General features: G+C 42.7%; 1 protein-coding gene across 1 annotated transcript in view; it reads right to left on the reverse strand.

Moving 5' to 3' along the window:
- The window catches only part of LOC125467508 (annexin A4-like), a 64,500-nt gene extending 40,580 nt beyond the window's left edge, over window positions 1-23,920 (reverse strand). The window contains exons 1-4 of the mRNA XM_059640343.1: window positions 23,532-23,920; window positions 14,093-14,174; window positions 6,496-6,590; window positions 5,419-5,532 (exon numbers count right to left, since the gene is read on the reverse strand). Coding sequence (XP_059496326.1) covers window positions 5,419-5,532; window positions 6,496-6,590; window positions 14,093-14,174; window positions 23,532-23,555 — 315 coding nt within the window. The 5' untranslated portion in view covers window positions 23,556-23,920. The remainder of the gene's footprint in view (window positions 1-5,418; window positions 5,533-6,495; window positions 6,591-14,092; window positions 14,175-23,531) is intronic.
- Between the last annotated feature and the right edge of the window lie 642 nt (window positions 23,921-24,562).

Genomic DNA, 24,562 nt, shown 5'->3' on the forward strand with positions numbered 1-24,562 from the left:
TTTGTTTTCACTTTAAAGAAGTGTTGTAAGAATAAAGTGTGTGTTTTGCTTCAAGCCTAGTAGTGGACCAATCAAATCAAATCTGGAATACAGTGCCTTGCACGTGTCAATAAATAAAATAAAAAAAGTTTTTATCCAAACCTGTTCCTTGATATGTTTTGAGGGGCTTGGACTGGTCCATAACAAGCTCATCCTAAATATGTTATACAACAAAGTGTATAAATCTTTGAGCTTTCATCTTTGCTAAACATTATGATACTTCTTGTTGAGAGAAGTCACAACTTGCATCTTACACTCATCAGGTAACAATAATTCTAATAGGTCTTCAATATAACTCAATTTGCATATTATGTCCTTCAGAAGATAATAAAGAAAATGCAAGAATTATTTTAAACCTGTCTTCCAGGCTATGTCTTCTGCTAAGGATAGGGTTCTATTAGCACGCTGACGTTCCACTAACTCAACTAAGGACCAGCTTGCCTCCCAGGGCAGGAAATAGACAACAATACGGTTTCTGAAATGCAAATATGCGTCCTAAAGGGGAGCAGTCACTCGCTGGGATTTTCAGAGACGGAGTATCCATTTAGTTGGCACTTACTGGCCAATCCCCTGTCCAAGTAAGGGCAGTCCCTCAGCCTCTGAAGCCGTACAGCCAATTAGAAATGTTCCAGTATGGCGGTCGAGCAGATTAGTGAAAATGAGAGGGTAAGTAAAGGAAAAAGGTAATTCACCATGAAGGCACCCTACAGTTCGCATTACAGAAATAGTAATTCGGGAGGTCTGAGAGAATATAAAGGTGAATGAATCCCTGGGACCTAATCAAGTGTATCCTGAAATATTGTGAGAAGTAAGGGGGGAAATTATAAGACTCGTTGCAGAAATATTTGTACCACCTATAACAGTCTGATGACTGGAGGATGGCTAATGTACATATGTTTAAGAAAGGTTGTAGGTAGAAATCTTTATAGACTTACAAGTCTGACTTCAGTTGTGGGTAAATTGTTGGAGGTGATTACAAATGATAAGATTTATGGACATTTAGAGAGGCCAAAATTGAAAAAAGGTAGTCAGCATGGTTTTGTGCAAGGAAAATTGTGTTTCACAAACTTAATCGATTGAGTTTTTTGAATAAGTTACCAAAAAGGTTATTGATAGCAGAACAGTAGATGTTGTTTATTGGAATTTTAGCAAAGCCTTCGCCTAGGTTCTGCATGGTTGACTAATTCGTAAAGTTAGGGAACATGGGATTCAGGGAGAGCTTACCTATTGGATACATAATTGGCTCAACAGCAGGAGATAGAGAGTAATGGTGGAAGTTTGCTTTTCGGATTGAAGGCCTGTGGCCAGTGGTATTCTACAAGGATTGATTCTGGGTCTTCTTTTATTTGTCATTTATATAAATGATTTGAATGAGACCATAGAAGGCATAGTTAGTAAGTTTGTTGATGCCACCAAATTCAGTGGCATAGTAGACACTGAAGAAGGTTTTCTAAGATTACAAACGGATCTTGATCAAATGGGTCAACGGGCTGAAAAAAATGGCAGACGGACTTCAAGATAATAAAGTGTGAAGCTGGATGAACACAGCAGGCCAAGCAGCATCTCAGGAGCACAAAAGCTGACGTTTCGGGCCTAGACCCTTCATCAGAACTGCTCTGATGAAGGGTCTAGGCCCAAAACGTCAGCTTCTGTGCTCCTGAGATGCTGCTTGGCCTGCTGTGTTCATCCAGCTTCACACTTTATTATCTTGGATTCTCCAGCATCTGCAGTTCCCATTATCGCAGATGGAGTTCAATCTGGATAAATGTGAGGTATTGCATTTTGGTACAACAAACAACAGTGGGGCTTATACAATTAATGGCAGGGCCTTGGGTAGTGTCATAGATCAGAGGGACTTAGGGCTGCAGGTACATAATTCTCTAAAGTTTGCATCACATATAGACAGGATGGTAAAAAAGGCATTGGCATGCTTGCCTTCATCGCTCAGTCCTTTGAGTATTGAAGGTAGGATGTTACGTTGAGGCTATACGGGACATTGGTGAGGCCTCTTCTGGAATACTGTGTCCAGTTCTGGTCACCCAGTTATAGTAAAGATATTATTAAGCTGGAGACAGTTCTGAAACAATTTACCAGGTACAGACAATTTTAATTATAGACGAAAGGTTGGATATAGGCTGGGACATTTTTCACTGGAGCATAGGAGGTTGAGAGGTGAAGTGACAAAGGTTTATAAAATAATGCGAGGTATAGAGAGAGTTGGTGGTAGTTGGCTTTTCCCCAAGATGGGGAATTTCAAGACTAGAGGGCTGAGGGTGAGAGGAGAGAGAGATTTAAACATGACATGAAGCAAATTTTTTTACGTTCGTGTCTGGAATGAACTCCTGTGGAAGTGGTGGATGTGGGTACAATTACAATGTTTAAAAGATATTTAGATGGATATATGAATAGAAAACATCTGGAGGGATATGGGCTAGCAGCAGGCAGGTGGGACGAGTTTAGTTTGGCATTATGTTTGGCATAGACTGGTAGAGCAGAAGGGTCTGTTTCCACGCTGTATGATTCTATAACAAAGTGGAGTCATGATTTAATACCACAAGCCTGAGGCCACTGCGAATGACCATTATAGAATCATTCAAGAGACAAGCTACCGACAGTACAAATCAAGCAAATGTTAAATCTTTAATTAATGATAAATCGTACATTGAGCAGACAAATATTGGAGTGTGGAGGTGTCAGGGGAGAGAACACCCTCCACAGAGCTACCCACAGCTGTTCTTTCACCCAGGTAGACAGGGAATGCCTTTAGGTCTAGTGTTATGACCACAGATCATGACCCCTGATATCAATTTGCCCATAAGCACTTTTAATTATGTTGCAGCTGTACAAGGTGCTGGTGAGGCAGAAAGGTACTGGAGTACTGTGGGAAGTTTTGGTCTCCTTACTTGAAGAAGAATGTACTGGCACTGGAGGGGGTGCACTAAGTTGTTTCTGGAGTTGACGGGGTTGGCTTATGTGGAGAGACTGAGTAGATTGGGATTATATTCATTGGAATTCAGAAGATGGGGGGGGGGGCGCGGTGTCTTATAGAAACTTATAAAATTATGAAGGGAATAGAAAAGATAGAAGTAGAGAGGATGTTCCCACTGGCAGGTGAAGCTAGGACAAGAGGGTATAGCCTCAAGATTAGAGGGAGCAGATTTCGGACTGAATTGAGAAGGAACTTCTTCACCCAGAGGGTTTTTAATCTATGGAATTCCTTGCCCAGTGAAGTAGTTGATGCTACTTCAGTAAACATTTTTAAAGCTAAAGGCAGATTTTTTTTGAACAATAAAGAAATTAAGGGATACGGTGAGAACACAGGTAAGTGGATGTGAGTCCACGAAAAGATCAGCCATGATCTTATTGAATGGTGGAATAGGCTTGGCGGGCCGAACGGCCTACTCCTGCTCCTAGTTCTTATGTTCTAGTTGCAACAAATCTGTTTTCAAAAAGAAAGGAAATACAGCCAAAAGCGGACCTTGGATGTAAATTTCACTGCCTGTTAAGAATTCTGGAATGTCACACCTGACGTTGTCAAGGAAGCATCAAAGGGAGAAATGTACCACAAGCTGATCTGTAATCTCCTGGGAGATTCTCAGACTGGGAGAAAATTGGAAGAAAATGCAGTAGTCCGGACAAGAGAGGGGCAGGGGTCAAAAGCAAACTTGAAATCTGGCTCATACTAGCGTGCTGAGGGACATGTCCATTCAAACTTAGTTCATGCACCAATTTGCTGTGATAGTCATAGTTGAAGAACTATCGACTAATCTCCCCTACATTACAGGTAAAAGTCTCTCTCTGTCTGAGGCTGTAAGCTTGTTAGCAAGACAGTCTAAAACGAAACAGGATTAAAAGAATTTAGTTCACCTGCAAAGCCAAGGAAGATTGACTCCTCAAGCCTTCTCAGCTTCACATATGTCCTGGAGGTTAGTTTGAATATCTTTTAATTTATATATTTTTCAACTCAACAGCACACAGATTCAACATGAGAAATATGTTGCATTATCATTCTATCTCACAGTTAATACCTAAAAACAGAATATTTTGTTAATTCAAGAAAACCTGGTCAAATTGGCTAAAAACAAATTAATTTCATCTGAGAAGACAGGGGATCCTTTTTAACTAAGCTATTGCAACCAACTGAAGGGGGTTGCTAAGTAGAGGAAGAGAGCTGTTTCATTCCTCCTCACATGGGAGGGGCTTGACAATATGCAATATCTCTCCTAGAAATGGAACAAATTCTAGAACCCTTGCCTTGGACCTGGTGCAATTGCTGGAGCTCTAGCCTATCACTTGGCATTTCTCTCCTGTCACCTAAACTGGTCCCTGCCCGTGAATTTGGAGACTAACTGAAAAATCCTAGTCAACCTCCTTTCACTGGAATTAATGCCTGAAGCACTTCAAAAATCTGACTTGGTACTCATTGTTTCTGAGCCACATTTACACAGTCACAGAGTTACTGGGTCGGCCAGCATGGAAACAGACTCTTTGGTCCAACTCATTAATGCCAATCAGATATCCTAAATTAATCTAGTCCCATATGCCAGCACTTGGCCCATATCCCTCTAAACCATTCCTATTCATGTACCCATCCAACAGGATAAATTCATGGAAGAGAGATGTTGGTCAATGGACGTGAATTTCAGTCACTCCTGCCTTTGACCTCAGCCAAAAACCCAGCACCAACTGGTGTAGCAGGTGAACATAGATGCCAAGTGCTAGTAACTATGTGACTTTTGAAGTATCAGATTTTACCTTTATCTGCTATTCACACACTTCCATTGAAGAACAGCCAAGAGCAGCAGTGTGTATTCTTGCTGTGAAAATAGTGCCGCTAAAGTGACCAATGGCTTTTCCCATTCTGTACTGATGCTCTTTTACACACTTACTCACAATAAACACATTGGCCTAGAAACTGAAGTGGGATATTTATTTTTCCCACATTTAAAACAAAACCCACAGAGGCCCTGAGTATAGGCTGTCATTCAAATAGGAACAAAGCTACGGGAGGAACCAAAGAGGAGGAGACAGGAAAGAGGGCTAGTTGTGAGCATCTTCGGGCTATGGATAAGTGATGTCCTCATTAGGGACTGCAGGATAGGGAAATAGTTGGAGACTGCAGGCAGCACTGGTGCAATGGAGACTAGGAGAAGCAGTGATTTGAGGGGATGGTTTACTATGGGTTCATAATCAAAAGTGAGTAATTCAACTGTTTATTCAGCCTATCCTGTAAGTTTGGGCTGTTCCTTGCTAATATGGTTGCTTGAGAAGATACTATCGTGCATTAGGGTTCTCAAGTAAGGATTTGGTTCTGTATTTGCACATTTTTGGGACTGAAAAAATGAAAACAAAACAAAAAAAGGGATAGCCATGACTTACCTCCATTGCATTTGCCATTTCCTTTGCATCAAATTTTCCAGGAGTCAGCATTAGACCTTCAGCCACAGATTCAAAGTACCCTCCAAGCTCTGATCTCAGTTCATCAATTAGGCTCTATTGCAAAATTTAGTAACACGTTATTCAAACCAACAGAAAAACAGAAAAAGCTTGCCATTTTTTAGACTACAACCTCTTGACAGCTGGAAGCTGGACCTCAGGATATTTTTCCAAACACACAGCTGTGCCATTGCTAAGATCCATTACTTCCAGCACCATAAAATTCCTACTTCTCTTGCTAATCTGCTGCTAAAAACTTCATTCATGTTTTTGTTACTTCTATACTTGACCATTACGACACATTACCAGCTGACCTCCTGCATTTTATCTTCCATAAACTGCAGGCCATCCTGAACCCTGCTGTCTGTTCCCTAACAATGCCAAGTTTATCCTGCGCTTACTGACCCATGTTAAGATAGTACTTGGTTGAAAGCCAATCTTTAAAAATCTCAGATGCCTACAAGGCCTCACTCATTCCCATCCCAGAAGTTTATCTCATTATTTAATACAAGATAGTTTCTACCTAACCAGACAAGAGGCTTCAGCTGCTTTTGCATGGAATAATGCAAGTAGGTTAAATAGGCATTATGTTGTCCTTACCATGAAGTATAACAACTGTTCGTTTCACTGACAAAATAAACCTATATTTTAAAACATGAAACAAAACGTGTACTGTAGTATTTGAACTCTACTTTCTATTAGTGTCAGAGTAATACAGCATGGAAACAGGCCCGTTGGTCCAAGCTGGTCCATGCTGACTATGGAGTCCGCTCAGCTAGTTCTAATTGCATGCATTTGATCCATATCCCTCTAAACCCTTCCCATCCACGTACCTATCCAAATGCTTTTTTTTTCAAATTGATGTCTCTGATCTGAGAGTAGGGGAGCAATTCCAATGAAAAAAAATTATACATGTCATTCAGCCATGTAATAGATAATGTCACCCAGATTCAATCAGAAATATGGGTTCTTCTCTCGAGTACATTAGTCACCTAGCATATATTAAGAGATGTTCATTACCTGATCATAGCTTGATTTAAATGCTTCAATTATTTTCTGTCGTTGAAAATTGGTGCGAGTTGTCAAAATCTCAATAATTTCATCTTCATTAGTTCCTGGCAAATTAACACGGAATTAGCATCGCACTAAAAATTCCAATTAAGTATTGTTTTACAGTTATATCATTGTAGCAATAGGCTTGCAATGGAGACCTAGCTTTTATCCCCAACCTTCACCATTGATTTTCACGGAAAGGTGATATTTACCATTGACTGCAACTCATCTGCCAGGTGTTCCTGCTCAGACTTTCCAAAGCAAATTGACAGCATCTGGGATGGTAAATACCGGTGGAACCAGTGTATGGATAGATAGAGAATGGAAAGATAAAATGAGATGGCTGCATGAACTATAATTAGTTCTTTGTATTTTTAGGATCCTTGTTCTCTTCATTGGGTAACTTTTAATCAAAGTAAAAGATGGGGGATGTTCTAATCCTCTTTGGGTTTAATTCTTCCCATTTCTTGGAAGCATTGAGAAATGGAAATAATGACGGGAGTTGGTCCTGAAGGGAAACTTAACCTGATCTCACCACTTCCATAACTGAGCTGGATGAGAATATCCACTGGGGAGTTTCTTGACTTGCAAGCAATTAAGGCTATGAAGTGGTCATTAAGAATTAAGTAGGGGAAATCAGAAGCATGAATTGGGGTGGTGGGGGGCGGGGGGGATGTTGGTGATGACTAAGCGGTGGCCTTTATAAGTCATCCTCCTGTCCCTGCCTCCAGTCTGCTTTGAACATTCTCTCCTCACAAACCCTAACGCACAACTTGAACTGATAAAAAAATTCTCACGTTGGATCTCTTGAGGAATAGGCCCTGACTGACTATCCCTAGGATCCAGAAGCCGCTGGTTTCTGAATACCTGGGCCATCAGTGGAAGTCAGTGATAGGGAGAGATATTTGCCCAGGTGAACCTTTCAATGCTTTAAAATGAGCTGACTAGCAGGTGATTGGATGGGAGAGACAGAGATAATGGGAACTGCAGGTGCTGGAGAATCCGAGATAACAAAGTGTGAAGCTGAATGAACACAGCAGGCTGAGCCCGAAACGTCAGCTTTTGTGCTCCTAACATGCTGCTTGGCCTGCTGTGTTCATCCAGCTTCACACTTTGTTATCTAGGTGATTGGATGGGTTCTTTTGCCAGTGGAGTGGCGTGTTTCTTTTCCTAAGTGTTAGGTGGTGACAAAGGGAAATTTGCATCCTTAACCTCGGAAGCCTTCTGGCATCCAGAAGCATGTAGCGGATGAAGCAGGCATACATGAATTATTTTGTAGTTTGCCATTCCTGGACTATGAAGAATCTTGAGGCTGAGGCTATCTAACTTGTGAGGCAGCACTCTGCACCAAGCACAGGTGACTGGCACACCCTCACACTCTTAAAGCCTGCCAAAGACCATATTGGAAGGATTTGCAGGTTCATAAATCACAGTACAAACACACCTTCTGTGGCTACAAGGTCCAGGGATGGAACTTATACTCTGAAATGTAGTTACATTCGTAATTCAGGAAATACAGTTTGCAATCTGTGGTCAGAAAGCTCCCACAAAGAGCAATGTGATAATGGCTAAATGATATTTTGTGAGCAACAGACGTTAGCCAGGACACCAGGACTTCTCTTAATCAAAGGATTGCCATGGGATCCTTTGCAGTATATGACACGAAAAGACAGAACCCTCTTTTAATATCTCTTCTGAACAACGGCACCTCCAATGATGCAGCACTCCCTCAGCACAGCAATCAAAAGGTGACAAAATTACCAGCAAGTCATGGCTGATACTATAAAGAAAAGATTTACCAAGAATCTTGCAAATTACTTCAAACATAATACTGTACTTTTAGGGGTTTATTCAGGATGAAAAACACAGTAGAGCATTTATTTGCTTTGTAGGCTGGGAAATTGAGTAAACCAGCTGCTATAGTTATTGACTTATGGTGGCAGCTGCATCAAAGCACGATTTTTATTTGCATGGATTACAGGGATGGGATTAACAAGGCAATTTCCTTTTATGAAAAATGCTCCATTTTAGCGATCACGGTAGAGCAAAATGAAGGATGGTACTTCCAATTATAAAGTAGTGAAGTATGGAAATATACAACATACAAATAAAACAGCTTAGAATATGTGAAAACTATACTTTTGACAAAATGTATCCATGCAAATGAGCATTTAAATTAAGCTCCACTGTGGATCAAATCTTGCGCTGTATTACAAAATATAGTTCTTGGTACAGATGTTAACTGGAATATGATATCTTTTCCAACCTTCTCTGAGACTAAGTTTTGCATCATACTTTCCAATTTTAAAAACTGAAAAGAAACTTACAAACACTCCTAAAAACAGAAATACATCATTAATGCCAAGTTAAAACCCAGTATATGTCTGCAATATCAACAGCGCAACAGGGCAAGGATTTGTTAACCGAAGAGCGGATTTTCCAGTAAAAGTAGATTTATGGTGTCAGCAACCACACTAATCTTATTTTTTAAAAAAATCAATTTTGAATAATGAGCTGGAAATGACTGGTGAACTTTGGGGCAGCCCATTTTAAAAGGAAAAGAACAGACCAAACAAGCTTTGTTTGTTTCTAAGGCCAACCGCAGGCTGAGTCTTGATTAAAAGGTTCTACAGACACAGTAACCCTGAGAGGATCATTTGTGTTGAAACAGCAGAAGTTGGCATTAATGAGGTCAGAACCTGGGAATTAGTTCTAGCAAGTCTGAAAGACGCCCTATGTTCAAGCAAATGGCAGTTGTTGAATGGTAATTGAAGCCTCATTGAAAGAATAAAAAAAAGCCTTCTCGCTACTGGAATTCTTGAGGAGTATGCCCTGACTGACTATTCCTAGGATGCGGAAGCTGCTAGTTTCTGAATATTAGATAATAAAGTGTGAAGCTGGATGAACACAGCAGGCCAAGCAGCGTCTCAGGAGCACAAAAGCTGACGTTTCGAGCCTAGATCCTTCATCAGAGAGGTTTCTGAATATTAGCAGCTTCTGGTGACCTGGGCCACCAGTGATAGTCAGTCATACGGTGAGATATGTGCCCACATGCACCCATCAATACTTAAAATGAGTGCACTGGCAGGTAATTGGATGGGTTCTGTTACCAGTGGGGTGGCAGCCCCAACACTTAGGGCAACAAAATAAAAAAAGAAATTTGCATCCTTAAACTAGAAAGGCTTCCGCAAGGTAAAGGAGGAGTTGATCAGTCTATCATGGTATAACTAGAATTATTGTTTGTTCTTGAACTATGTTTTCAGAGTGATGGTTCTGGAATGCTACTGAGACAGCATGGAGATTTGAAAGCTCCCTGCCTAATCTGATACACCAGCTTCCGGAAGCCCAAAGAGCAGAAAGCTGAGTTAGATGTACTGCTGCCTTTACCCAAGTGAACAGAGAGGGTTACTCTTATCAATGTTTCAGGATAAACAGCCAAAGATTCTATATTTAAGGTTGTGAAGCAAAGTTTAATGAAGGACATTTCAGTAAACTTGTCTTTGTTTTCTTTTATTTAACTTATCTGTATTTGTTTCACTCTCTCTTCCCCTCCACCCCCTCACACTCACTTACTCTCCAACACACGCACATGTGAGTTTATGGGGTGAACCTGCATTTGCAGATACATTCTATTTTGTTCAAAAAGCACACAATTTATAGGTAGTCAATGTGGTGTTTTATAAATTCCTACTTTAAAAACAAAGCCAGTCTGACACCAAAACAAAACAAAAGCAGATTTGACACAAGGCCTCACACCTAACATGCACTGTTTGGCCTAAAATGTCACCAATTCTTCACGCTGATAAAACCTTTAGTTCCCTCAGGACAGTGACTTGAAAGGAATTTGGAGATTTACACATACATATTAATCAATTAAAACCTTCTAACTAATTAAAGTTTTAACAGCATGTTGGGTTTGTTTAATACAATCTCAGTGATGTGACTCTTTGACCTTTTACTTACAACTTCTGTGTCTGATACTACCTCTCTCACTAACAACTGACGAAGGAGCAAGGGTCAAAAGGCTTATGATTTCCAATAAGCCTGTCGGACTATAACCCGGAGTAGTGTGATTTCTGACCTTGTCCATCCCAGTCCAACACTGGTAGCCCCACATTATGATTGTCTTTTGTGTAAATGGAGGCTGGAAACAAACGCTTCAAATTTAAAGCGCAGGCATTAACCAGCTTTGAAAATAAACAGAAATTGCAGGAAAAACTCAGCAGGCCTGCTGCATCTGTGCAGAGAAAGCAGAGTTAGCCTTTCATGTTGAGTGACCTTTCCTCAAAACGGAGCTGCTGAGCTATTTCAGGAATTTCTATTTTTGTTTCTGATTTACAGCATCCATGGTTCTTTTGGTTTTCATTTATCAACTTACTTTGTTAAATAGTTTGGTCTTGCTCATGCCATTTGTATTTAATCAATGGTTAATTCTTTTGTTTCAGATACAAAACTAGTGTCTAGAAATTAATTTAATCTGGGACTGGTTATTTAAAACGACTGGTTAGGAACCATTGGATTGACTATTTGGGGCTCTTTGACAGTTTAATTTTACCGTATTGTGAATATAGAGGTAGAACTGCTGATTTGGTTCAGCTGTCTGTCTCAGTATCAATAAAAAAAAAGTTACCAAAGGTGCTTGAGAATTCTACATCAAGGAAACACATCATAGAAAAAGAAGAACCCCAGAAGATTCTGATTCATACCGTTTTATTTGATGCACTGTTAGAATTCTTAAAATCCTATTTCCCTTTCCCAGTCTGTCATGAAAACTCTGCTCTTCAACTGGTCGAAAGTTTTTTCAAGATTACAATGCTGACAAGTTATTGTAGCTCTAACAGAATTCTGGAAAGTTCATCACCTTTCATAGAGAATGAGACTTCAGGTGCATTATGTTAATTTGTGAACAGAAACATTTTACAAGATACACAACAAAAAACAAAAATGTATCATCATTGCACTCCTTCTTTGGTAACCCAAAAGGCAAATAACATTTTATGTAGAGCTGGATGAACACAGCAGGCCAAGCAGCATTAGTGGAGCAGGAAAGCTGACGTTTCGGGCCTAGACCCTTCTCCAGCATCTGCAGTTCCTACTATCTCCAAGGCAAATAACATTTGCTTTGATTGAGAGTTTTCTGAATGGACTGTGAATAGACATTCATTTTAAGTAGCTTCAGAACTCTGTTGTTGATACAAAATGTTAGGGTCACCATGGACTATTAACTTGCCTTTTTCTTCTTTAAATGCAGTTCAACATTAACTTCTTATACAGCATCTGTAGAGTAGCAACCTATCCAATAAGTGTTTTACGAGAATAATCAGATAAAATTCGACAGTGAGCCAAAGGAGGAAACATTAGGTCAGCTGACATGGTCACAGAGGTAGGCTTAAAGGAGCATCTTAAGAGGAGAGCTGGGTTTTGAGGTGGAGAGGATTAGAGAGCAGAATTTCTTACCTTAAGGCTGCTAGCAATGCTACCAATGATGGGATATAAGGAAGTTGGGAGTACACAAGAGATTGGAATTGCAGTGCTTCAGCTTGATTTTAAAAATCTTAATGCATGAAGCTATAAATTACTACTGGCATTAACAGCATTTGAATAGTTAAGCCCATCATTATTTTCTCTATTTTAAAGAGTTGGAAATTATCTGGTTGATATTGTTATCAAAATAACGGGCAAACCCATGTTTGTGTGTATTCAGTATTCACTTTTTGTTACTGATAAGTTTTGAGTTTACACTGGTTTTATCTTTCGGTCTTGAAAATAAAATTCATTGTATGCTACCAATCATTGAAAAATTAAAACCTGCATAAAAACTGGACGTACTGAGAGGTGGGTTAGAAACTAGTTTTTGTGTTCTTAGATATCTTGAATGTATCAAACTAACAGCCTCCAGTGTCATTATTAATTCTGAACCTCATCTCCGTCCTGTTCTATCATGGACAATGCAGATTATCAATTACTACTTATAGAGTTGCTCTAATATAAGTGACCAGATGGAAAATAGTTCTAAGAATTAGACAACACAAACACATGGTGTAAATAAATGTGGACACACTAACTGTAATTGAATCCTACATATGGAAACCTCAGTGTAACTTTTTTGAATGAAACAGAACTGATCTCCACCCGATACCATTTAATGTTTTATTTCTAAATTCTCAGAATTCCATAATAGCAGTAACAAATGCTTACAAAAGTAGATATTATATTTAAACCAGGGAAACACCTCTATTTCATAAAAGCTGTCACAACCAGTGATGATGTAAACAGACTTTTACAGAAGACACCAGGTGTACATGCCTCTTAAAGCTTTGAGGCAAACACAGAAGAATTATGAGTTACATTTTAACAGTTTGTTGGATTTAATTTGAGAGACAAGTGTTAACTAAATCCACCCACAACATAGCTTTCAAAATCTACAATCTACAATCATTTTAATGCCATTCTTCCTCACACTTAGAAGGGGTCAATTTTTTTTGGTGAGGAAGGCAACATTTGGTCATTAGTGATGAGGCTTTGCCTCCAACAGCGTGTTATACCTGGTGAGGCAATGCTTATGTTATCTTATATTGACATAAAATACTGGCTATGGAGATCAGGTTATTGATTAATTCAATAGACACTTGTTACAGGTAACATCTGTAGCTTTTAAGTTACATGGAGCAACATACAACTCGGAGGATATCATTCTTCAAGTGATTCCAAAGTAAGAGGATGGAGACATGTATCCTCAAATCACATGATACAGCACGGGCAGGTCTCAAAAGCACACTGACCATGAGACACAACAACAGGATCAGATCCAAAAGACTGCAGACTGGCCTGCCAACCATTCTGCTTTGTTGGCAATGAACATTTCTATCCCAATGGGACTTCATTTTGCAAAGTTACTTACAAGCTGACAAATTAGCATATGTTTATTATGGCTCATCTCCTTTGGTTTTCACCACTTTTTTAAAATAATCCACTTTCACCAATCTATTTAATTATTTCACTTCATAAAATAGCAATAACTTGAACATTTTTCTCTAGATCTGAAGATCCTCTGTAGAGGTGGATTTCCTAGTTTACAAATTCAACACTGCACCATGATCTAAATTGTACCTATCTAATGCATAAACAAACAACATCAGCGAAGTTCTTAAGTGGGTCAAGGATCTTTATGAAAATCAATTTAGACAGGAATGTAGCAAGAATGTGTCCATTATCTTTCTGTGTTTTGAAAGAGAAACAGCTTTAAAATTGCAAAGAAGTGTCACTTTCAATCATTACTATCGCCCCCTCATTCACAGCAAAGTGTTGATCCAGCGCTTTACCAGATATATTCAATGGCACCAAACTGGTACAATTTGCAGGTCAAGAAAGGATGCCATAAGCACATGGGACCAATGACTATTCATAATGACTTGAACCAACTAATTGAGTTGGCAGCTATGGAAAAGGAGCTAGAAACTAAGCTTAAGACATCCTGCTCCACTCTATCCTAGCTACCCAATGCAGTTGTCTCTGCTCCATCATGCAATAGTAAATGGGCCATTGATTGAAAAACTTCAGTTACCTAGTCCTTTCATAGCATTGCGAAGATTTTCTGCATCATGGTAAGCATTAAAGCCAGGACATGGTTTGATAGTGCCTCTTGCCTGCACAAGGAAGAAAAATATAGTTACAATATTTCGCAAACATTTCATTGAGAAATTTAAAGGTGTTTCAGGTGGGAACATTGAGATAAAATTCAACAATAGATCATTCTGCACATATTGCACAAGAGGAGAAAAGCAAAATGGATGCTGGGAACTTGAAACAACAATAGGATGCTGGTAGCAAGCGTTGAGATAAACAGAGTTAATGTTACTCTACTTTCCTGTTTTCCAAAGATTTGTTTCTCACAGAGCAAAAAAGTTACAAGTTCAGGATTTTTCCCTCTCCTAGGTGATGGCCTCATATTAATATCACTGGACTGTTAATCCAGACCCAGCTAATGTTCTGGGGAACTGGGTTTGAATCCTGCCTCGGCAGATGGTGGAATTTGAATTCTAGAAATATCTGGATACAAGAGTTTAATGATGACCATGAATCCACTGCTGATTGTCAGAAAAACCCATCTGTTTCACTAATGTCCTTCAGGGAAGGAAATCTGCTGTCCTTAACTGATCGGCCTACGTGTGTCTCCAGATGCACAGCAATGTGGTTGACTCTCTGGGTAGTTAAGGATGGGAAATAAATGCTGCCTAGCCAGTGATGCCTTCATCCCATGAATGAATAAAGAAAATTTTTAAAATTTGTTCCCATATGTAAACTACAACATTCACAATAGGCCAAGTCTGTTAGAGCAGACATTTGTCTCACCATTTACAACAGCATTGAAAATGAGAGGTTATGCTGAGAGAGAAAGGCTGAGCAGTGATTATTAATCTATAACTGGCATGACAAGATCATTGTGAAGACGGGTAAGACTTTAGGTTAGACTCCTGGACCAATGCTAAGTAAAGAATGCTATTCACTGCAAGATTTTCCACAGATGGAGACTGTGTCCAGTTTTGATCCTGACACGATGTGAGGAGAAAGTTCTGGAGAAAACATCTATCTACTTTCTTTATTCTTCATGATCTTGAAAATTAAAACCCATCCTCGCTTCCACTGTACATGTCAATTACTGTCCCATTTCCTTTTTGATCCACAAAATTTTAAACATGCTTTTATCTCCCAATCAGCATAAACATTTGGTGTAATTTTATATAATTTTCTTTACAATTCATGGAACGAGTATGTCACTGGCTGGGCCAGCATTTATTGCCCATCCCAAGTTCAGAAGGTGGTGTTGATCTGGCCTTTTGAACTGCTGCAGTCCATGAATCCCCCAACCGAGTTTCTATCCCTGCCCAATATCAAAGTCACGAAACACATCCTATCTAACTGTGAAATATATCCTTATCCTTCTCAATGTTTGCACCTTTGGCATTACTTTCTTCCCGTATTTCTCCTCGATAAACTGGTTTCAATTGCTTACCGATCCAAGGCAGAGAGTCACCTGCAATTACTTCTCCCACTGGTGCAAAACTTCAGCTGGAGCCTGAATATTCTTTTCAGTGTCTGCTACAATGTCATGTCCAAGCCATCAACTCCAGCCCCTTCCTCAGAACTATTCAATGCAGAGAATCTGCAATTTCAGTGTTGTATTTGAGATCAGTCTATAACCACAGAATCCAGACCTGCCGTTTTCCATCTCCGTTGCAGCACTGGTCTCTGATCACTGATCTCTCTTCCACCCTTTTAGTATATCTAAAGGATTTCAATGTACTCCTGGCCAGCCTCTCCTACATTCAAAATTCCAGAAATTTGGCCATCCAAAACTCTGCTGCCTGCACATTATATGGAGTTCAATTAATCCATTCTTCCTGTATTTTCTCTAAATAGGTGGCGTGGTAGCTCCCTGGTTAGCACTGCTGCCTCACAGTGCCAGGTATCCAGGCTCAATTCCACCCTCACGCAACTGTCTCTGTGGAGTTTGCACATTCTCCCTGTGCCAGCATGGATTTCTTCCGGGTGCTCTGGTTTCCTCCCACAGTCCAAAGATGTGCAGGCTAGGTGGATTGGCCATGGTAAATGCAGGGTTACAGGGATAGGATGGATGGGATGCTCTTGGGAGAATCAGTGCACACTCAAGGAGCTGAATAGCCTGCCTCTACACTGTAGGGATTCGATGATTAAGTAACTACCTTCATTTTAAAATTCATATCCTCGTCTGAAAATCCTTCCTGAGCTCAGTCACCCCTACAAGTATTTCCCCCAACGATCCTGCAAGATCTCAGACCTCTCAAATTGTGACCTTTGGGGTATCCCTGATTTGAATCACTTCAGTATGTCAGCCACGCCCTCAGCTGTCCAAGGCCTTAAATCTCTGAGCTCTGACATTGCTCTCCTTTGTGACACTCCTTAAAACCTACCTCTAGCTTTTGGTCATGTGCCTTAATATCTCCTGTGCAGCTCAGTTCTGTCCTTTGATTGACAATGCTCCTATGAAGCACCCGGAATATTTCATGGTGTGAAAAAGGTTCTATATGAATGAAAAGTGTTGGAGGAACATAGCAGCAGAAAGAAGCCTGTCAGGGCAGCACTGCCATTCAATATGATCATGACCGAACCAACATTTCATATGTTTTTGATGCACCCGATTCCCATTATCCTTTACCCAATTGGGAATCAGAAATCTATCCGTCTTTACTTTAAACATACTGAAGGATTGAGTTTCCACAGCCCTTTGTCGTAGAGAATTCCAAAGATTCACCAGAGAATAAAGGAAATTCTCATCTCAGTTTCCCCCTTATGTTTGAATTTCGCCCTTAGGCTCTCTAACCAGAGGAAACATCTTTGATTACAAAGTGTGGGGCTGGATGAACACAGCAGGCCAAGCAGCATCCGAGGAGCATAAAAGCTGACGTTTTGGGCCTAGACCCTTCATCAGAAAAGGGGGACGGGGAAGAGGATTCTGAAATAAATAGGGAGAGAGGGGGAGGCAGACTGAAGATGGATAGAGAAGATAGGTGGAGAGGAGAGTATGGGTGGGGAGGTAGGGAGGGGATAGGTCAGTCCGGGGAGGATGGACAGGTCAAGGGGGCGGGATGAAGTTGGTAGGTAGGAAATGGAGGTGCTGCTTGAGGTGGGAGGAGCGGACGGGTGAGAGGAAGAACAGGTTAGGGAGGAGGGGACGAGCTGGGCTGGTTTTGGGATGCAGTGGGGAGAGGGGAGATTTTGAAGCTGGTGAAATCCACATTGATACCGTTAGGCTGCAGGGTTCCCAAGCGGAATATACACCTTTGTTGCATTTACCCTGTCTATCCCTTTAAGTATTTTGTAAGTTTCAATGAAATTGCCTCTCATTTTTCAAAACCACTGGGTAATACAGGCAGAGATTGCCCCATCTTTCTTCATAGCACAGTCCTGCCATCCTGGGACCAAGTCTGGTTAACCTCTGTTGCACTCACTCTAAGGCAATAATAATTTTCCTGAGATAAGGAGACAAAAACTACACACAGTATTCTAATTCACCATCTTCATGCAAGAATGCAATCTCCTACTCCCAATTCCTCTGCCTCTGCTCCCAAGAGGGGGCATTCCACTCCCAAACATCCCAGGTGTCCTCTTACTTCCCGCTCCCCTTCAGTTGTCAAAAATGGTCTTGACTGCATCTCTTGTGTTTCCCGTACCTCTGCCCTCACATGCCTTCTCCGCAACAAAAACAAAGACAGAATCCCCCTGTCCTCACATATCACCCCACTAACCTCCGGATTCAACGTATCATTCTCTGGCACTTCCGCTGCCTACAATCTGATCCCAAAACCAAGGATATATTTCCCTCCCCATCCCTATCTGCGCTCTGTAGCCACCGCTCTTTCTGCAACTCCCTCATCCACTGCACATTCCCCACTAACTCCACCACTCCCAACACCTTTCCCTGCAACCACAGGAAGTGCTACAGCTGCCCCTACACCTTCCCCCTCACCTGAATCCCAAGCCCCAAAAAAAACCTTCCATGTCAGACATAAGTTTACCTATACGCCTGCTAATGTGGTCTACTGCATCCGCTGCTCCCAACGTGGCCTCCTCTTCATTGGTGAGACCAACTGGATTCTCAGAGACCATCTGTAGAGCATCTGTGCTCGGTTTGCAACAAACAACAACACCTTGCAGCCACTCCCTGGGTGACGTGTCCATCCAGGGCCTCCTCCAGCATCACAACGACACCACCCAGAAACTGGAGGAGGAGCACATCATATTCTGCCTTGGGATCCTACAACCCAATGGTCTCAACGTGGACTCTACCAGTTTCAAAATCTCTCCACCCCCAGGCTCATCCCCACCTCCTTGACCTGTCCATCTTCTCTCCCACCTATCTGGTCCTCTCACCTCACTGACAAATCCGTACCACTCCCTACCTGCACTCACCTATCACCATCCCACCTACCTGCCCCAGCCCCCCTCCTCTCTACTTATTTGAGCTCCCTTCCCCCTCCCCCATTTCTAAAGAAGGGTCTCGGCCTGAAATGTCAGCTTTCCTGCTCCTCTGATGCTGACTTGCCAGTTGTGTTCTTCCAGCTCCACACTGTGTTATATCTAACATGGTATTCCAAGCACAGTTTGTTCAGGTTAGGTTTACAAGAATGATCCCACGGAGGAAGGGCTTAGTCATATGAGGAGTAGTCAAAGACTCTGGGTTTGGACTCAGTCGAGTTTAGAAGGATGAGGGGCCAGGACACAGTGGACATAGACGAGGTGTTTTCACTAGTAGATCAGACTAGGACTACAGGGCACAACCTCTGAGTGAAGGGATGACGCGGAATTTCTTCAGCAAGAGGATGGTGAATCTGTTAAACTCATTCCCACAAAGGGCTGTGGAGGCCAAGACATTGAGTGTATAAGACAGAGATAGATAGGTTCCTGATTGGCAAGGACTAAGTGGAGAAGACAGGAAACTGCATTTGAGAAAGGGTTAGGGTCATAACAGCCATGATCCAACAGTGGTGCAATCTTGATAGGCCGAATGGCCTAATTCTGCTATTGTGCCTTCTGGTCTAACTCCTATTGAAGCAGGCTTCACTATGTCTGTACCCGAACCCTCGTGCAATACACGTTAACATCCCATTAACCTTCTTATAGCTTGCAGAACTAGCTACTAAACTTGCTAATCAGCCGTCAGTGATTTACTGACAACAATGTCCAAATCTCTTTGCAGATCTATACTTTCCCATCTTCAACGATTTAAGAAACACTCCGTGTATGAGGGGAACAACTTCTCATTTTCCACATTATATTCCACTTGCTACGTTCTTGCCCAGTAACAAAGCCCATCCAAAGCCATTATATCACACATTCCTACTTAGCGTGCAATCACCTGAGAGTTTGGAAGGATTACATTTGGTCTGTCACTCCATTTGCTATGTATTGCGGACAGCTGGGGCCCCAGGTAGAGATCCCTGTGGTGCTCCACTCATCACAGCTTGCTGACATGAAAAGGATCAATTTATTCCTTTTTTTCTGTTAGCCAATCCTCAACCCACGTCAAACATCAGCTCTTTATTTTAATTCATTTGTCAGATGTGGACATTTATTGGCCGTCCCCAGTCGCCCCTGAGAAGGTGGTGGTGAGCTGCCTTCTTGAACCGGTGCAGTCCACCTGCTGTGGGTTGGCCCACAATGCCCCTGGAGTGGGAATTACACCATATAGTTTCATATTGCTGCGCCATCTTCTGAAAATCCAAATATACTACATCAATTATCTGCCACTTATTGATTTTGCTAGTAATAGCCTCAAAAAAAAACCTTCAAAACGTTAAGCAAACACAATTTTCCATCTGTAAATCCATGCTGGCTGCTCAATTTTATCAGTGTCCATTTATGACAAATGCCAGTATTGTCCCTGCTACTGATGCAACTCTAACAAGTGGTGACAAAGTGTGAAGCTGGATGAACACAGCAGGCCAAGCAGCATGTTAGGAGCACAAAAGCTGACGTTTCGGGCTTGGCCTGCTGTGTTCATCCAGCTTCACACTTTGTTATCTTGGATTCTCCAGCATCTGCAATCCCCATTATCTCTAACAAGTCCCTTTACCCCCCCTTGCTCTTAAATCGTGTGGTAGCATTTGTATTTTTGTGCCGAATCAACTGTATTTATCATAAGAGGCTCCAAGAGTTGGAGTCAATTTCAATAAATAAATATAGCACAGCAGCTAGGGACCCGGGTTCAATTCCAGCCTCGGACGACTGCCTGTGTGGAGTTTGCACATTCTCCCCGTGTCTGCGTGGGTTTCTTCCGGGTGCCCCGGTTTCCTCCCACAGTCCAAAGATATGCAGGCTAGGTGGATCGGCCATGCTAAATTGCCCGTAGTGTTCAAGGGTGTGTGGGTTACAGCGAGATGGGTCTGGGTGGGATGCTTCAAGGGGCGGTGTGGACTTGTTGGGCCGACGGGCCTGTTTCCACACTGTAGGGAATCTAATCTAAAATAAGCTAAGACAGGAGATCACTACATTTCTTAGGATAAGGGAATAATTAATTTCTTCAGTTGGCCAGATCATTTGAGGTAGTATCTCCTATCGTTTGAGAGCTCCAGCGACAAACATTCAAGATACCACACCTAAACATTTCAAGCATTCTAAGAAATTATGTGAGGAGTTGCATTTGTATAACACCTTAGTTACTGAAGCAGTTACTGCCCTCAGTTCACCTACATCATACCAAAATTGTGTGTTGATGTGCATACTTGCGTCTGTACGGTGTGCGATATTAATTCTCTTGATGACAACGCGAGTAATCTCTAAAACAAGATAATAAAATGTGAGGCTGGATGAACACAGCAGGCCCAGCAGCATCTCAGGAGCACAAAAGCTGACGTTTCGGGCCTAGACCCTTCATCAGAGAGGGAGATGGGGTGAGGGTTCTGGAATAAATAGGGAGAGAGGGGGAGGTGGACCAAAGATGGAGAGAAAAGAAGATAGGTGGAGAGGGTATAGGTGGGGAGGTAGGGAGGGGATAGGTCAGTCCAGGGAAGACGGACAGGTCAAGGAGGTGGGATGAGGTTAGTAGGTAGATGGGGGTGCGGCTTGGGGTGGGAGGAAGGGATGGGTGAGAGGAAGAACAGGTTAGGGAGGCAGAGACAGGTTGGACTGGTTTTGGGATGCAGTGGGTGGAGGGGAAGAGCTGGGCTGGTTGTGTGGTGCAGTGGGGGGAGGGGACGAACTGGGCTGGTTTAGGGATGCGGTGGGGGAAGGGGAGATTTTGAAACTGGTGAAGTCCACATTGATACCATTACGCTGCAGGGTTCCCAGGCGGAATATGAGTTGCTGTTCCTGCAACCTTCGGGTGGCATCATTGTGGCACTGCAGGAGGCCCATGATGGACATGTCATCTAAAGAATGGGAGGGGGAGTGGAAATGGTTTGCGACTGGGAGGTGCAGTTGTTTGTTGCGAACCGAGCGGAGGTGTTCTGCAAAGCGGTCCCCAAGCCTCCGCTTGGTTTCCCCAATGTAGAGGAAGCTACACCGGGTACAGTGGATGCAGTATATCACATTGGCAGATGTGCAGGTGAACCTCTGCTTAATGTGGAATGTCATCTTGGGGCCTGGGATAGGGGTGAGGGAGGAGGTGTGGGGGCAAGTGTAGCATTTCCTGCGGTTGCAGGGGAAGGTGCCGGGTGTGGTTGGGTTGGAGGGCAGTGTGGAGCGAACAAGGGAGTCACGGAGAGTGGTCTCTCCGCAAAGCAGACAGGGGTGGGGATGGAAAAATGTCTTGGGTGGTGGGGTCGGATTGTAGATGGCGGAAGTGTCGGAGGATGATGCGTTGTATTCGGAGGTTGGTGGGGTGGTGTGTGAGAACGAGGGGGATCCTCTTTGGGCGGATGTGGCGGGGACGGGGTGTGAGGGATGTGTTGCGGCAAAGGCGGGAGACGCGGTCAAGGGCGTTCTCGATCACTGTGGGGGGCAAGTTGCGGTCCTTGAAGAACTTGGACATCTGGGATGTGCGGGAGTGGAATGTCTTATCGTGGGAGCAGATGAGGCGGCACACTGTACCCGGTGTGGCTTCCTCTACATTGGGTAAACCAAGCGAAGGCTTGGAGACCGCTTTGCAGAACACCTCCGCTCAGTTCGCAACAATCAACTGCACCTCCCAGTCGCAAACCATTTCCACTACCCCTCCCATTCTTTAGATGACATGTCCATCATGGGCCTCCTGCACTGCCACAATGATGCCACCCGAAGGGTGCAGGAACAGCAACTCATATTCCGCCTGGGAACCCTGCAGCCTAATGGTATCAATGTGGACTTCACCAGTTTCAAAATCTCCCCTTCCCCCACCGCATCCCAAAACCAGCCCAGTTCGTCCCCTCCCCGCACTGCACCACACAACCAGGCCAGCTCTTCCCCTCCACCCACTGCATCCCAAAACCAGTCCAACCTGTCTCTGCCTCCCTAACCTGTTCTTCCTCTCACCCATCCCTTCCTCCCACCCCAAGCCGCACCCCCATCTACCTACTAACCTCATCCCACCTCCTTGACCTGTCCGTCTTCCCTGGACTGACCTATCCCCTCCCTACCTCCCCACCTATCTTCTTTTCTCTCCATCTTCGGTCCGCCTCCCCCTCTCTCCCTATTTATTCCAGAACCCTCACCCCAATCCCCTCTCTGATGAAGGGTGTAGGCCCGAAACGTCAGCTTTTGTGCTCCTGAGATGCTGCTGGGCCTGCTGTGTTCATCCAGCCTCACATTTTATTATCTTGGATTCTCCAGCATCTGCAGTTCCCACTATCTCTAATCTCTAAAACAATCGCGTTCCTTTTTTTCGAAACTGGGTGTGACAGAATGAACAACTGCTCCATTAGGAAGTTCTTGCCGATGAAGATCCCAAAGAGGACACACCATTTTCTGCATGAAATTGCAGCTATTCATCCAGGAGTGAAAGAAATCCCCAACGTATGTGAAACGATTCGCAATTCGGCGTCATGAAGTTAAAACCTGGACTGAAATCCTTTTATGAGTTGTACTTTCCCAATTTGTGAGCAACTTGATCACGCCCAGAAACCAAGCGTAATTTCTCGCAAATATTTCTGAAACTGCAAATTCACAACTCACAGCTCTTCACAGGGGTTATAATCCCGAGCTGTAAATCTTCAATAGGTTTTTGAATCACTCAACTCGCGGCCATTAACACGAATTTACAATGTGTTACAAGTTAATGTACGGGAGAGAAGGGGTGTCGATGACTTTGTATTTACATATCAATGGAATTCATCTAGACGAAATTGCGTGAATTATTTGCCATTTGACGCAACAATGGTGACTTTCGTGAAATGATTGTTCGATGGCTAATAGATATGGAAATCGGGGCAGCTGAATAAATGAACAAACCCCGAGGTGTGAAACATGTCTTTCCGTCGTGCATTTCAAACAGCAATGCATCTGAATTTGTGAAGCGCCCGAAAAAAAACATAATCATGCCATTTACTTACATTGTATCCGCCCTTAGCAGCCATGATCTCGAAATTATAGGTGTTTTTTTATCGAAAGGTACTTTGGGGAACCCCAACTCCCCGCTTTCTCCGTCCTAGTAAGAGACACGATCTGGAGATTGATTTGACGATTTTTTAAAATGAAAGCTGATGAGTAGGTGTGTATAGGTGTGGTCATACAAAATTGTCCAGACTGGATTCCTCTTCCCTAAAGGAGGCGGTCCAGGAGCTACCACTCCTGTTTAGCAGCATCTTCCACAGCGCCAATGCAAAGGCAGGTTGCCTGCGCTTGGACCCCTCCCAGAGGAAAGACTTCTCACCGGATTTGCAAGTTTTGCTTCCATTTCTACCCGAAAGTCAAGCCAGACGTTGTGCAGAAATAATCGATGCTGGGCAAACGTCTAGTACCTGGGTGCAATCTCTGCTTTGTTGCTGCAGTTGTGAATCAGTCATTGATTCTCAGCAGGCGTCTCCCTGAAATTGGGAAATAATTTGATTTTTCCCAGTCGTGTGCTAGCAACCACCTGTTTCATAGAATCCAGCAGCGGCCATTTGGTCCGTCGGGTCCACCAGCCAAAAAGCGTCCCAGCCAGACACAATCTGCTACCCCATTCCTGTAACCCTGCATTTCCCACGCTAATCCACCTACCTTCCACCTAGGACGCTATGGGCAATTTAGCATGCCCAATTCACCTAACCTGCAAATCTTTGGACTGTGGGAGGAAACTGGAGCAACCGGAGGAAACCCACAGTCACGGGGAGAAAATGCAAGCTTCACACAGACAGTTGCCCAAGGCTGAAATAGAACCTGGGTCTCTCAGTGCTAACCACTGAGCCACTGTTTCATACAAAGTGGCAGAATGACGTCTCTCACTTGGGGGTAAGTTCGGTATTTGGGGTCAAAATAGATGTCTATTTACCAAAAAAAAGTTAGCTAAGGCTCAACTTTGGGGTGTTTGTTAGAAGGTTTCTCTCGGTGAAGGCTCCCAGACTGTTCTCCTAAACTCACCTCATTAGTTATTTTTGTAATT

This window comes from Stegostoma tigrinum, chromosome 37 (genome assembly GCF_030684315.1).
Source record: "Stegostoma tigrinum isolate sSteTig4 chromosome 37, sSteTig4.hap1, whole genome shotgun sequence".
NCBI classification, from domain to species: Eukaryota; Metazoa; Chordata; class Chondrichthyes; order Orectolobiformes; family Stegostomatidae; genus Stegostoma; species Stegostoma tigrinum.